Below are 12,834 nucleotides of genomic sequence, written 5' to 3' on the forward strand. Positions count from 1 at the left end.
GGACGTGAGGGGTGCTAATACCTTCCCCTTGCGTAACCGACTCCCGATCCTTGCAATCTCCGGTCGTAAGACCATTTCCCTTCCAGGTTTACTTCGAGCGTTTCCTTTCCCTCCTTTGGGATAAATAACGCATGGTGGCGGCTCTGTTTGTTTGTTTTTCCCGCCGGTTGTTTTTCGCGTTGCGACAATAGGTAGGAGGGATTCTATTTGGTGGAGGGATCTCTTTATTCTTGGTATAGTCAATCGGGAAATCTTTTCAAGTTTTCTGATGGTATCAAAGGAAAACTTCACAATGGGGATAATTTGAAGTTTTAGACAGCAAAATGGTTGGGTAATTCTGAACTGGCTAATGATTACCCTGAGCTTTATCATAGTTGGGGGAGGCAACAACAAAAGGTTTCATACATGGGCTATAAGGAGAATCAAGATTGGGTGTGGGACTTGCATTTGATTGACTCTGAGCTGATAGAAGAAGACACTGAGTAGTGGAATGATCTTCGTGTAGTTTTGCAGATGGTTATACTCTTCCAAAGGCTGTCTTCACGACTTTTGGTGATAATGTCCAAATTGTTAATTTACTTTATCCATGTTGCCGCTTCATTATTACATGATGATTTTGCTTCGTAGAACATGGAGCATTGGAAAATAGTTATCTTTGCAATAAATTGTTTTGTTTAACCACTACATTTTGCAAGCACTTTAAATTTCATATATTAAGATGCCTAACTCTATCTTGGTATATATTGAGACTGCATTTGTGCCACTGATACTCTCGTCCCCTTATTTATAAGTCAAACATGAGCTCAAGAACACTTATGCTGATAAGATGATATTTTTATCAATTTATTAGTAACATTTTCTATTAACTTATTTGTTCATTATTTCATGTGTTGAAAAACCAAATTAGTGAGTCGTTCTCTGTTAAGTGGATTAAGCAACAATTCCCCTGGTCTATTTATCACATCACCTGAGATGACATGCATCAATTATTTTTCTCAGGTAAGTGTAGGAATCAGTTGCATGCTCATGTTTCAATCATTATAATTTTCTTATGCTTGCCAAATACGGTATTGCTAAACTTAGACCAAAAAGTCAATAGTTGACCAAAAGTCAACTTATGCAAAAATGATGAAGTTTGTAATCTTTTTTCAATGCAACATGGATAATGCAATCAAATGAAAACATTACAAGCACATCTTTGACCAATCAAATAGCACCAAGAACTAGGGTTTAACTAGGTCAAACCTCGGGTCAAACAACAACCAAACCTCAAACCAAGTGAGTAACAAATCATCAATGCCATGAGCCAAGCTAGGGTTTACAACGACTCAAAACAAACCACAAGATTCACCAGACTTCAATATTAAGAAACTATGGTTTGGGAAATGAATGAACACCATGACGCAACCTCCTCGGTCTCAAGCACCAACTATCCCTGATTAGGGTTTTTCACCTTTGATCACCATGATGATCCCTCCACATTAACTTTATCATCATAACTCCTAGGGCTTGATCTTCTAGTAAACCCTATGTCATCGTCAAGTAAAATAAGCCTCAAAACTTTGAATTTATGATGATGCTAGTACACTAGATGATATGGATATTCATGAATGAAAATGAACCTTAAACCAAAAGGTTAGATGAAAATGCAAAGGGGAGGGAAAAATTTGGGTCATGACAACAAGTACAAAGTCTCCTAGCCACTATTAGTGTCTCACACTTTATTAACCTGCTCTAGATCCTCTTGGAGATCTCTAACCATATGTCTACAGAAAATGGTGAAATCAAAGATAACATGAGGAGTGTTCTCATGTGTCATCTCCTCGAATTCGTCTCTTAACCTCAATGGAAATGTGTATAACAGACTGTTAGCGAGCTCGACTACTTGCTCACACTTCCCATATTATTTTATGGCTTCCAGGCACCCCTGGTGAAGGAACTCCTGATCTTGTTGTATCAAGCTTTCCATTTGTTGGACTTTCAATCCCCATTAATTCCTTATAGTCTCACTGGCTTCTCTTAAGCGCTGGTTGGAGGACTTAAGGTTCTCCACTTCCTCTAAGGCCATTTTTAGGCTAGCATGAAGGTTTCTAGAAGTCCTTTCAATCTTTTCTCATAGGTGAGTCTCATGAGTAGCGTGATCCTGGGCTTCTTGGAGTAGTTGTGCGAGCTCTTTGATTTGGGCTTTAAAGCCTTATCTCATTACCTTCTTCCCTTCTAAGGTTATATCCCAAAGATACTTATGTCATTGCATCTTAATGCTAAAGGGCAACTTGATTAGTTGCACCCTTTCCATTATCCACTGGAATTATGAGCATCAATAAAGACATAAGCCTTTTCTACTAGGAATTTGAGTGAGAAACCCTTAGTGTTCCCTTTGGTCTCCAGATTATGAGTGATATCTTTATTATTCATATGGAGAGCAACAACTATGGGAACTCTTGTATACCAAGGAAACATAGCTTGTTCTTCATGTTGATACCCACAAGATTTTCAAACTCTTCTATTATGGGAGCTATATGGAAATCCAGAAAGGTGAAACATCTTAATGAGGGGTCATAAAACTGAGCTAGTGTCAAGAGTGCTAGTGAGTTCACCTATTGACTTAGGAGACGTAGAATACTCCCATGATTTTCCCCAAAGTTGATCTTGTTGACTGGATGTAGTCGAGAAAACAACTCAGGCAAACTGCTCAGCTTAGGAGATATGAATCTGAATGAGTAGGTGTTTCTTATATCTGACCCCATACTCTTGAATGCTTAAAATTGTAGTTTCTTAGATTCCCTAGAAACAAAAATTCAAATTCTAAGTGTTATGTTCATGAAGATGCAATACATATGCATAGTTTAGGAACACGGGCATATCATGTTTAGTTTATTCATAGTAATAGTTAGGACAATATACATGTATCTATGATTAATGGAACCCCATAGGTAGGCTCTACGGTTGTAGGTTCTTAGAGTCATGGACCCTCCTAAAAAATATCGCCACCTTGACGAAGACTCGTCAGATAGTGATACCCTCAAGATGATCTCTTCTAGGTGAGGTCTTCGTATCAACCCCACGAGGCATACATCTCGCAGGTCGATAATACAGAACTATCGACTCCAAGATTCTAAAAAAGGTCCATAAAGTCATTGATCTGGTTTGAAAATATAATCGCTTTGATGAAGACTCATCAAACAATAATACCTCCAAGAGAATATACTTCAGGCATGGTCTTCGTACCATTCCCACGAGGCATACACCTTGCGGGCTAATACTACACAACCAACATCTTAATCCTAAGTTTTCCACAAACTCGGGTGTAGAGCCTATATTGCAAAGTGCCAATAATCAGAAAGCCCCATAGTATCATATAAACAATTAGCACTGATGGCACGTAATAAAAAAAAACATATGGAAGAAAGAAGTTAAACAAATTTAACATTTTGATCGCAAAGTTAACCAAATTAGGCTTGACTCTCTCTCTTGCAGAAGAAATTTCTCCAGTAGAGTCGCCAGTTGTCGCATTGCGAAAAATATGACCTACAAGAATGTTGCACGCTCGCAAAATGATTAAATAGAGTCACCACCAAACTTTATTTATTCCAAAGAAGGAAAAGGAAAATTCCAATACTAAAAAGAAAAAGAAAATGGTTATCGCAACCAAATTCGGGTTCGGGAGTCAATTATGCAAGTGGAAGGTATTATCAACCCTCACATCCGTTATACTCAACGTGAAACATTTAGATAGATTTGCGATTATAATTTTAGCGGATGTTATTTGTTTTCTTTGAGTGATTAAAATATTGAAAAGGAAAAATAAAAGGGGTCACAAAAAGGTTTTTATTAGGGTGTTTGACGATATTGCGGGTCTCTCTTCTACGTATCATCATGTGCGATGAGGAATTTGAAATTCCGGTACACAAATAACAAATTTCATATACGATGTAACGACACTAGGATCAGGACATTGTCATAACACAAAAAATTACATTGTTAAACTAAATAACAATAAGTAAATAACACAGATCAATTGTTAAGCCAATTTGGTGCAACCTCACTTACGTCTAGGGGCATCCAAGCCAGGAAGGAAATCAATTATAATAGTATTAGTTTGAAGTTCTAAACAACCTCTGGTTTTACAAACTTCTCACCTAATCACTATCCTTGGAACTTCTATCTAAGACTCTCCTAGATATGAGACCATTCTCACTTCCCTTCAATCACACAACTGTGATAACAACTTCCAACAATAAATAGAATCCACTCATGCTTAAGATCTAATGAGTGATTCACAATTACAACTCAAAAACTCAGTCCAATTCAAGCATCTAAGTGATACGAGAAGGACTCACAAATAACAACGAACAAATTAAACCCTAACAGAGACTATCTTATATGCAACTTCGTTATCTTCTTAGGGTTAAAGTCATCATTTTAAATAGCCATAGAATATCATAGGCTTCAGGCTAAATAATTAGCAGATCAAATCAAATCAGACTACTGCACAGTCTTCTGTAGAATCAAATCAAATCAAATTTAATATAATTTTTCCTTAAATGTTTTGACATCCTTTCTTAGGAAACAAGGCACAGTTTGAACCGATCTTTGAGCTTCTGAAATAAGCACTTTGAACTGCAGAATGCATGAATCAAAGCATGAAAGAACCTTCATTAATCTCACACTAAAAAAAAATCTTTTAAGAATGTAAAACCATAGCACACCATGATGTCGTACAGGCATGTCAAGACATCTTATCCAACATCTTGCTATTTCATTTGTTTTAACAAAATGCTGCCAATCACAAAACAAACAACCTAACAATCTCCCTCTTTCGAAATTTTTGGCTAAAACAACCTTTGCAAAACATATCTTGTAAAAACAAAAAAAAAACTCAAGAGAACTTCTTAAAATTAAATGCACAATAAACAAACTTGGAACTTCTCCAAGATGCATCAGAGGCATACGCAGCAGAACAATATAAAACCACCCTCACAGAGAATGTCATATCAGAGAGAAATAAACTCTCGCAACATAAACTTTCTGCAGAGAAAAATAAATCATCCCAGACAGGATGTCAAGATATTTGGTCTAACTTCACAGCAACCCAACAACAAACATGAACTATCACTAAGTAAGCATGTCATCATTAAACTAGAAGAGAAAACACATATACTCCCCTTAAATAGAATAACAGAGGCAATAACTACTCCCCCTCAATTATTACTCCCCCTCAAGGGGAAAAAGGCAAAAGAGACCAACATACAAAATAGCCACAAACCCGAAAAAACCACAACACTACACCACTACTCCCCTTTTTTAGCCAAAAATTGATAAAAACAGGAAAAACATTCATTAGGAGCAAAAAAAGTATCAAATGTAGCAGATCATGTTACAGACCAAAAAGGCACACATGATGCACAAATTTTCCAGGGCATAGCCCACAAATGAGGCAAAAACATAAAGAAAAAAACACAAAGAGAACAGAATACATCAGTCATCATTAATGCTGGTTGTCTCTTCAACATCATCACCATTTGCATAAGCATCTTCTTAGATCTCATTATACTCCTCCTTATCACCATCCAGGTTTCCCTTAACATCTTCTTTAGACAAATCATTTATCAAGATCTCAAGCCTACTTTTCTTTTCAATATAAGCTTTGATGGTTTCATCCAAAGTTTTCTTGTGTCCTTTAATTTAGTAATGATTCCTGTCGTAGAAGTAGAGTTGGTAGATTTCTTTCCATATGTCATGACAATGTCTGGAACATGTTTCCCTGTAATCAGTCTATAATGCAAAGAAATATGACTTTCTCTCTTGCAGGCAACATCTAAACTAATCAAAATACTAGGATGCTGACTCAGAATCACACCACAAATTAAAGAGGGAGATGTTATATGCATCTTCACAACAAAAGAGGTAGCATGCTTCATGGTTTGGTCAAAAATATAGGACCCAAAGTCAAACTTGGTTTTGGTCCCTACAATGTAAATAAACTTACCTAACCCTATAGCAATGTTGGAAGTATGATTTGTCGGAACCCAATTAGCAACTCCAACTCTATGAAGTACAACATACTTCACACTCAAGCAACCAGCTGACAACTTCCCTTTTCTTGGCCATTCATTTACCTGTTTTGCTATGATTTCCCTATAAATTATATTATCAGATACCTCAACTTTAGCTTGTTCCTCTTCACTTCTTCCCATGAACCTGCTAATGATTTTTATAGAAAAATCCACACATCTTCCTCTCGCATACACCTTTATGAACTCCTTACTCCTCTTGTTATCACAATCCTTAGACATATTCACAATGAACTCTTTTGCAAGCATCTCATAACACTTGCCAAAACCATCCACACTTTTCATTAACCCAACTTCTTTAATCAGACCCATCACTTCTTTGCATTCAAAGGCATCCTTACCAAGTTCCCTTTCCACAACCAACCTCCTTTGGTACACAAACTTCCATTTTTCAACATTCTTAACATAGCGAAAAGAGATGTTGTCAATGGGAACTTCAGGCACATTAGCACGTCCCTTTTTCTCAACATCTTTTTTAGAGGCATAATTTCTTGAACATTCTGTTCAACATCAAAGTCAGAATCACTAGAACTATAAGGGACTTCCTTCCTCTCCAGAGATCTTTTCTTGGTGGCAGGAGTTGCAATCTTGCTCCACCCTTTAGTAGGACCAACCCTTGTACTTTTATTGGGAGCCTTGAGATACTTGCTTGTAGACTCAACAACTCTCCTTTTTCTACTCTTTAATTCTTATCTATCCTTGAAGCCAATCTCTTATCAAGGGGCTCATCATCAGAGTCCAAATCATCTACATTTACAATGTATGTAGATTGATCCTTCTTCACACCATAATTTTCTTCTTTGTCAGACATATCAATAGACATACTATCAGAATCATTGTTCTCTTCAGATTTTTCAGGGGATTTAATTGGAACAAACTCACTATTAGACTTTCCATCAAATTTTTCAAGTGGGGTTTCAACAAGATGATCAGTTTGGGCCAAGGATGTAGTGACATCCGGAACAACATCAGACTTAGGTTCAATACCCAAAATTTGAGAGACTATCAAACGAATAATTTTATCAACAATGTCTTTATCAGTAACATTCATACCAGATTGACCTAGGGTGTTATCAGATCTAGGGTTATCTAAACTTACAACACTAGAGTTAGATCTTGTTTTTCCAGAGCCTGGTTTTGCAGTTGATTCAACACTACCCATTACTATTGGAACAACATTAGGCTCGACATCAGTGGTTTTAATAGGATCAAGATATAAGATAGTCATAGAGTGAGGTTTCTTGACAACAACAGAGGGCTCAATATTCCGAATCTTACTAGAAGGAGTTTGAACCGACCTAGAGGGGTTAGAAGATTTCGTTATAGTTGAAGGCCTAGCCTTTTTCACAGTAGGTGTTCTAGCCCTCCTTTTAGTAGGAACATGTCTTGGAACAATGGAGAGAGGACCGACATCAGTTACAACATCTGAATGATCCACATTAGCACATGCAATCCTCGGGGGCGATTGATCTATGGTGTTTTTGCTTGGTGTTAAGCCAGAAAGTTTGGACATCTTTATTACAGATTTTGAGTTGAGATTGACTATAGAGAGATGAAAGTAAGCGAGAATAATGATGAATAGTTTACTGAAGGTAGAGAGAATGGAATCAATGGAGTAGGTAAGAGAGAGATTATGGAGTGTTAGCATAACAATAAGGAAAGTTTGTAATGATTTACCTGGAGTTTCGTGCACCACTAGATGGAGGGAAGAGAAAATATTGATTGCACGCCTCCACATTAGTAATTGCTATAACTCGTCAAACATGCAAATTGCCAATTCATCCCTTAACTTCTCAAATTTATTTGCATATAAAGCTTTAGTAAATATATTTGTCAGTTGGTTTTGAGTGGCCACATGCTCAAGAGTAACAATTTTATCCTCAACAAGATCCATAATAAAATGATGACGAATATCAATATGCTTTTTCCTGCTATGTTGAATGGGGTTCTTGAATATATTGATTACACTCAGATTGTTACAATATAATGTCATGACATCCTGCTTGACATTATATTCCTTTAGCACTTGTTTCATCCAAATCAATTGAGAGCAACTGCTTCCTGCTGCAATATACTCAACCTCAGTATTAGACATGGACACACAGTTTTACTTCTTGTTGAACCACGAGATAAGATTGTTTCCCAAGAAGAAGCATCTTCCAGAATTACTTTTTCTATCATCAGCAATACCTGCCTAATCTGCATCACAATACCCTACAAGCATGGAATTAGAACTATAAGAATACAATATGTCATACTCACTAGTACCATTGATGTATTTCAAGATCCTCTTCACTTGAGTAATGTGGCTAATTTTAGGCTTAGCCTGATATCTAGCACATACTCCTACATCAAAAATAATGTATGGTCTGCTAGTTGTAATATACAAAAGACTACCGATCACACTCCTGTACAAACTTTGATCCACATCAACACCTTTTTCATCCTTAGTTAATTTCAAGTGAGTTGTTGTAGGTGTCCTTTCGTGACTAGCACTTTCTAGGCCAAACTTCTTCACTATATTCTTAGCATACTTTCTTTGAGAAATGAAGATAGTACCCTCCATTTGTGTAACTTGAAGACTAAGAAAATAGGTTAATTCAGCAACAAGACTCATCTCAAATTCAGATTGCATTTACTTGACAAAATGTTGAACCATCTGGTTCGACATCCCTCCAAACACAATGTCATCAACATATATTTAGGCTATCACGAGTTTACCAGACTCTTCTTTAACAAATAAGGTCTTGTCTGTTCCCCCTTTCTTGTAGCCATTGTTGATAAAAAAAACTTAGCTAACCTTTCATACCAAGCCCTAGGTGCTTGCTTCAAACAATAAGAGCTTTCTTCAGTTTGAAAACATGATATGGAAAGCTAGGATCTATGAACCCCTTGGGTTTTTCAACATATACTTCTTCATTTAAGTACCCATTCAGGAGGGCACTTTTCACATCCATCTGGAATAACTTGAATTTCAGCATGCATGTCACTCCTAAGAGAAATCTTATGGATTCAAGACGAGCAATATGTGCAAAAGTCCCATCAAAATCAACCCCTTCAATTTGAGTGTATCCTTAGGCAACAAGCCTAACCTTGTTTCTGGTCACAACTCCATTTTCATCAGACTTGTTCTTGTAAATCCATTTTGTGCGAATAACATTCATCCCTTCAGGCCTACTAACTAGGTCCTACAATTCATTCCTTTTAAACTGGCCTAGTTCTTCTTGCATAACATTGATCCATAATTCATCAGTCAAGGCCTCCTTCACATTTTTATGTTTAAACTTTGAGACAAAGCAAGCTTTGGATATCACATCTTTGGATCTAGTGGTTGTCCCTTTATTCAGATTTCCAATAATAAGTTCCTTTGGATGATCTTTTTGAATTCTGATAGAGGTACCTTTTTTTGGCTTGAGGGTTATCTGATTCATTCCTTGCTGGCTCAATATTGGACTCAATGTCTTCCATATTTTCTGAAGCATCAATCTGCTGAGATGATGTTCCAACATCTTCATCGACATCAGTCTCTCTCACAATAATTGAATCATCAACCATAAAATTAATGGATTCCATCATGACCTTGGTTTTGGAGTTAAATACCCTCTAAGCTCTGATATTTGTAGAGTAACCAAGAAATATCCCTTCATCAATTTTGGGATCCATCTTTCTCCTCTGTTAACGATCAGCCAGAATGTAGCATTTTCTCCCAAACACATAAAAATATTTAATAGTAGGTTTCCTTCCTTTCCATAATTCATAGAGGGTAGATGAAGTACTATCTCTCAGAGTAATACAATTGTGGATATAGAAAGCAGTGTTCATTGCTTCAGCCCAAAAATGATAAGGAAGATTTTTTGCATGAAGCATGACTCTAGCTGATTCTTGTAATGTTATGTTCTTGCATTTAACAACTCCATTTTACTGAGGAGTGATGGGAGATGATAACTTATGACCAATACCTTCAAAAGAACAAAATTCAGAAAATTTTGCATTTTCAAACTCCTTGAAATGGTCACTTCTGATTCTGACAATCATAATTCCCTTCTCTCTTTGAATGTGTTGATAAAGGTGTTTGAATACCTCAAAAGTGTCTGATTTTTCTCTGATAAAATTCACCCAAGTAAACCTTGAAAAATTATTAATAACCACATAGACATACTTGTTTCCACCAACACTTTCAACTTGCATAGGCTTTATTAAGTCCATATGAAGAAGTTCTAAAACTTTGGAAGTAGTCTGACGTTCCAACTTCGGGTGTGACATCTTAGTTTTCTTCCTAATTTGACACTCACCACCAACATTACCCTGCTCAATTTTGAGATTTGGTATACCTCTAATATCTTTTTCAGACATAATCTTCTTCTTACCTTTTAGATTCAGATGTCCAAGCTTCTGGTGCCACAACTTGACTTTATCTTCCTTGGACATTAAGCATGTGGAAGAACAAGTATTTTTTTTGTGGTATCCATAAATAGAAATTGTGTTTAAACCTAAATTATCTCATCAGAACATCATTCTTCTCATTTGTAACAAAAGATTCTTACTTAGTAAAATTTACTTTTAAACCTTGATCACATGACAAACTAATACTAATGAGATTTACAGTCAATCCTTTCACAAGAAAAACATCATTTATACTAGGAATACCAGTGCAACCTATCTTTCCTATACCCTTGATTTCACCTTTGACTCCATCACAAAATGTGACAAAACTAGAGGAATAATATTTAATATCCACTAAATACTTCTTGACCCCTGTCATGTGTCTTAAACAACCACTGTCAAAGTACCAGTCTTCTCTAGATGAAGCTCTAAGAGAAGTATGGGATATAAGACTAGAGACAAAAACCTTAAGTTTCCACCCCTTTCTAGTTTTAATCATCACATGGTTAGCCCTAAGATATGTTAGATTTTTTTGGATAACCATATAGTCTGTAATAGAAAGGCTTTATATGTCCATATTTACCATAATAATGACATTTTCAAGGCAAAAACTTGACTTTAGTTTGAGTTTCCTGATGTCTGGCAGGATGTTGTAACATTTGGTGTGACATCATGGGCTCATACTTCCTTTCTGGAGGAATTTTTTTTGTCACAAGGCTTTTTCCTTTCAGAGATTGGTAATCAAAACCTATACCTTTTAAGTTTCCAACCCCTTTTCTAACTTGAAGAATTTCATCTAACATATCAGACCAATTATTCAACATTCTTACTGATTTTGTCATGTTTTCAAGTTTAGAATTAAATATGGTTACCTCATCTTGAAGACTAGAGGTAATAGATAAAAGATTTTGTTTTCAACCTGCAGTTGAGCTATGATTCTCTTATGCTTTTCTCCTATCTTACACACCTCTTCACTTCTGACACAAAGCTCTCTATATGAAATAGACAATTTTTCATATGAAACATCCTCATTATAGTAATCTTCATCAGATTCATATCTACAAGTGAAGGCATTGATATGCTTAGCAGTTTCATCATCAGTTTAACCTTCAGAATCATCATCAGACCAAGAAACAGACAAGCCCTTCTTTTGTTTCTTGAGATACGTGGGACATTCTGATCTAATGTGACCAAAATCCTCACATCCATGACACATAATACCTTTTCCTTTATTGGGATTTTCCTCTGTTCTTGCTTTTCTCTAAGAATCATTGTTCTTACTAATGTCAAATGACATGTTCTTGACATTACATCTTGACTTCCTATCCATTTTATTCAACACCTTATTGAATTGCCTCCCAAGAAGCACAATGGAATTAAAAATTCCTTCATCAGTCTCCAAGTCACATTGATCCTCTTCATCCTCAGTGTTGGAGATAAAAGCTATTATTTTGTTCTTCTTTTTAGATCTATCACGGATACACAATTCAAAACTTTGAAGTGACCCAATAAGCTCTTCCACTTTCATGTTGATGATGTCTTGTGCTTCTCCAATAGCTGTGACCTTCATGTTAAACTTCTTAGGCAAAGACCTGGGGATTTTTCTAACAAGCTTCTCCTCTAACATCTTCTCTCCCAAGGCACTAGATGAATTGGCAATATCAAGAATATTTATGTGAAAATCATGAATACACTCATCACTTTCATCCTGAGATTCTCAAATTTGGTGGTGAGAAGTGGAAGTCTTGAGATTTTTACTTTTGATATGCCTTCAAGAGTGGTTCTGGGGATTTTCCATGCATCTTTGGCAACAATACAAGTATTTATTATCCTGAATATATTTTTGTTAACTCCATTGAACAAGGCATTCAATGCTTTGGAGTTTCCAAGAGCAAGTTCATTTTCTTACTTAGACCAGTCCTCATCACGCTTCAAGTTAGTTATGTCCTTCCCATCTTTGTCTTACACATGATGTTCCCAACCTTTGATACATGCTTTCCAAGTTTTTCTATCCATAGATTTTAGAAAAGCCACCATATGCGCCTTCCAGTAATCATAGTTGGTGTCGTCCAGAATAGGTGGTCTGTTGACATATCCTCATTCTTTGTCCATAATACCAGAAAATATCTCCATGGAGCTCACCCAAAATAGAACATGGTGCCTGCTATGATGCCAATTGAAATTCTGCCACACAGAGAATAGATTTCGTATACAATGTCACAACACCAGGATCAGGACATTATCACAACACAAACAATTACAATGTTAAAGTAAATAACAGAAAGTAAATAACACAGGTCAATTGTTAACTCAATTCGGTGCAACGTCACCTAAATCTGGGGGCATCCAAGCCATGAAGGAAAACCATTATAATAGT

The 12,834-nt window shown here is 36.3% G+C and overlaps 1 protein-coding gene across 1 annotated transcript; it reads right to left on the reverse strand.

Annotated features, from left to right (window-relative positions):
* Positions 1–5,538: 5,538 nt before the first annotated feature.
* On the reverse strand, positions 5,539–7,587 carry LOC127095271 (uncharacterized). The gene is made up of 3 exons (XM_051033984.1): positions 6,861–7,587; positions 5,990–6,574; positions 5,539–5,678 (listed from the first exon to the last, which is right to left on the reverse strand). The coding sequence occupies exons 1-3, from the start codon at positions 7,585–7,587 to the stop codon at positions 5,539–5,541; spliced, it is 1,452 nt and encodes a 483-aa protein (XP_050889941.1).
* Between the last annotated feature and the right edge of the window lie 5,247 nt (positions 7,588–12,834).

Source organism: Lathyrus oleraceus, chromosome 6 (genome assembly GCF_024323335.1).
Source record: "Lathyrus oleraceus cultivar Zhongwan6 chromosome 6, CAAS_Psat_ZW6_1.0, whole genome shotgun sequence".
Lineage (NCBI taxonomy): Eukaryota > Viridiplantae > Streptophyta > Magnoliopsida > Fabales > Fabaceae > Lathyrus > Lathyrus oleraceus.

Bases quoted from the DNA above. Each gene is read 5' to 3' on its own strand.
- LOC127095271 (XM_051033984.1), bottom strand. From the start codon at position 7,587: ATGTCCAAACTTTCTGGCTTAACACCAAGCAAAAACACCATAGATCAA. The intron at 6,575-6,860 runs GTGTGAAGAAGG...GATGTTGAACAG, and splicing joins TGACAAAGAAGAAAATTATG to AATGTTCAAGAAATTATGCC. The intron at 5,679-5,989 runs GTAAGTTTATTT...ACTAAATTAAAG, and splicing joins CAACATTGCTATAGGGTTAG to GACACAAGAAAACTTTGGAT.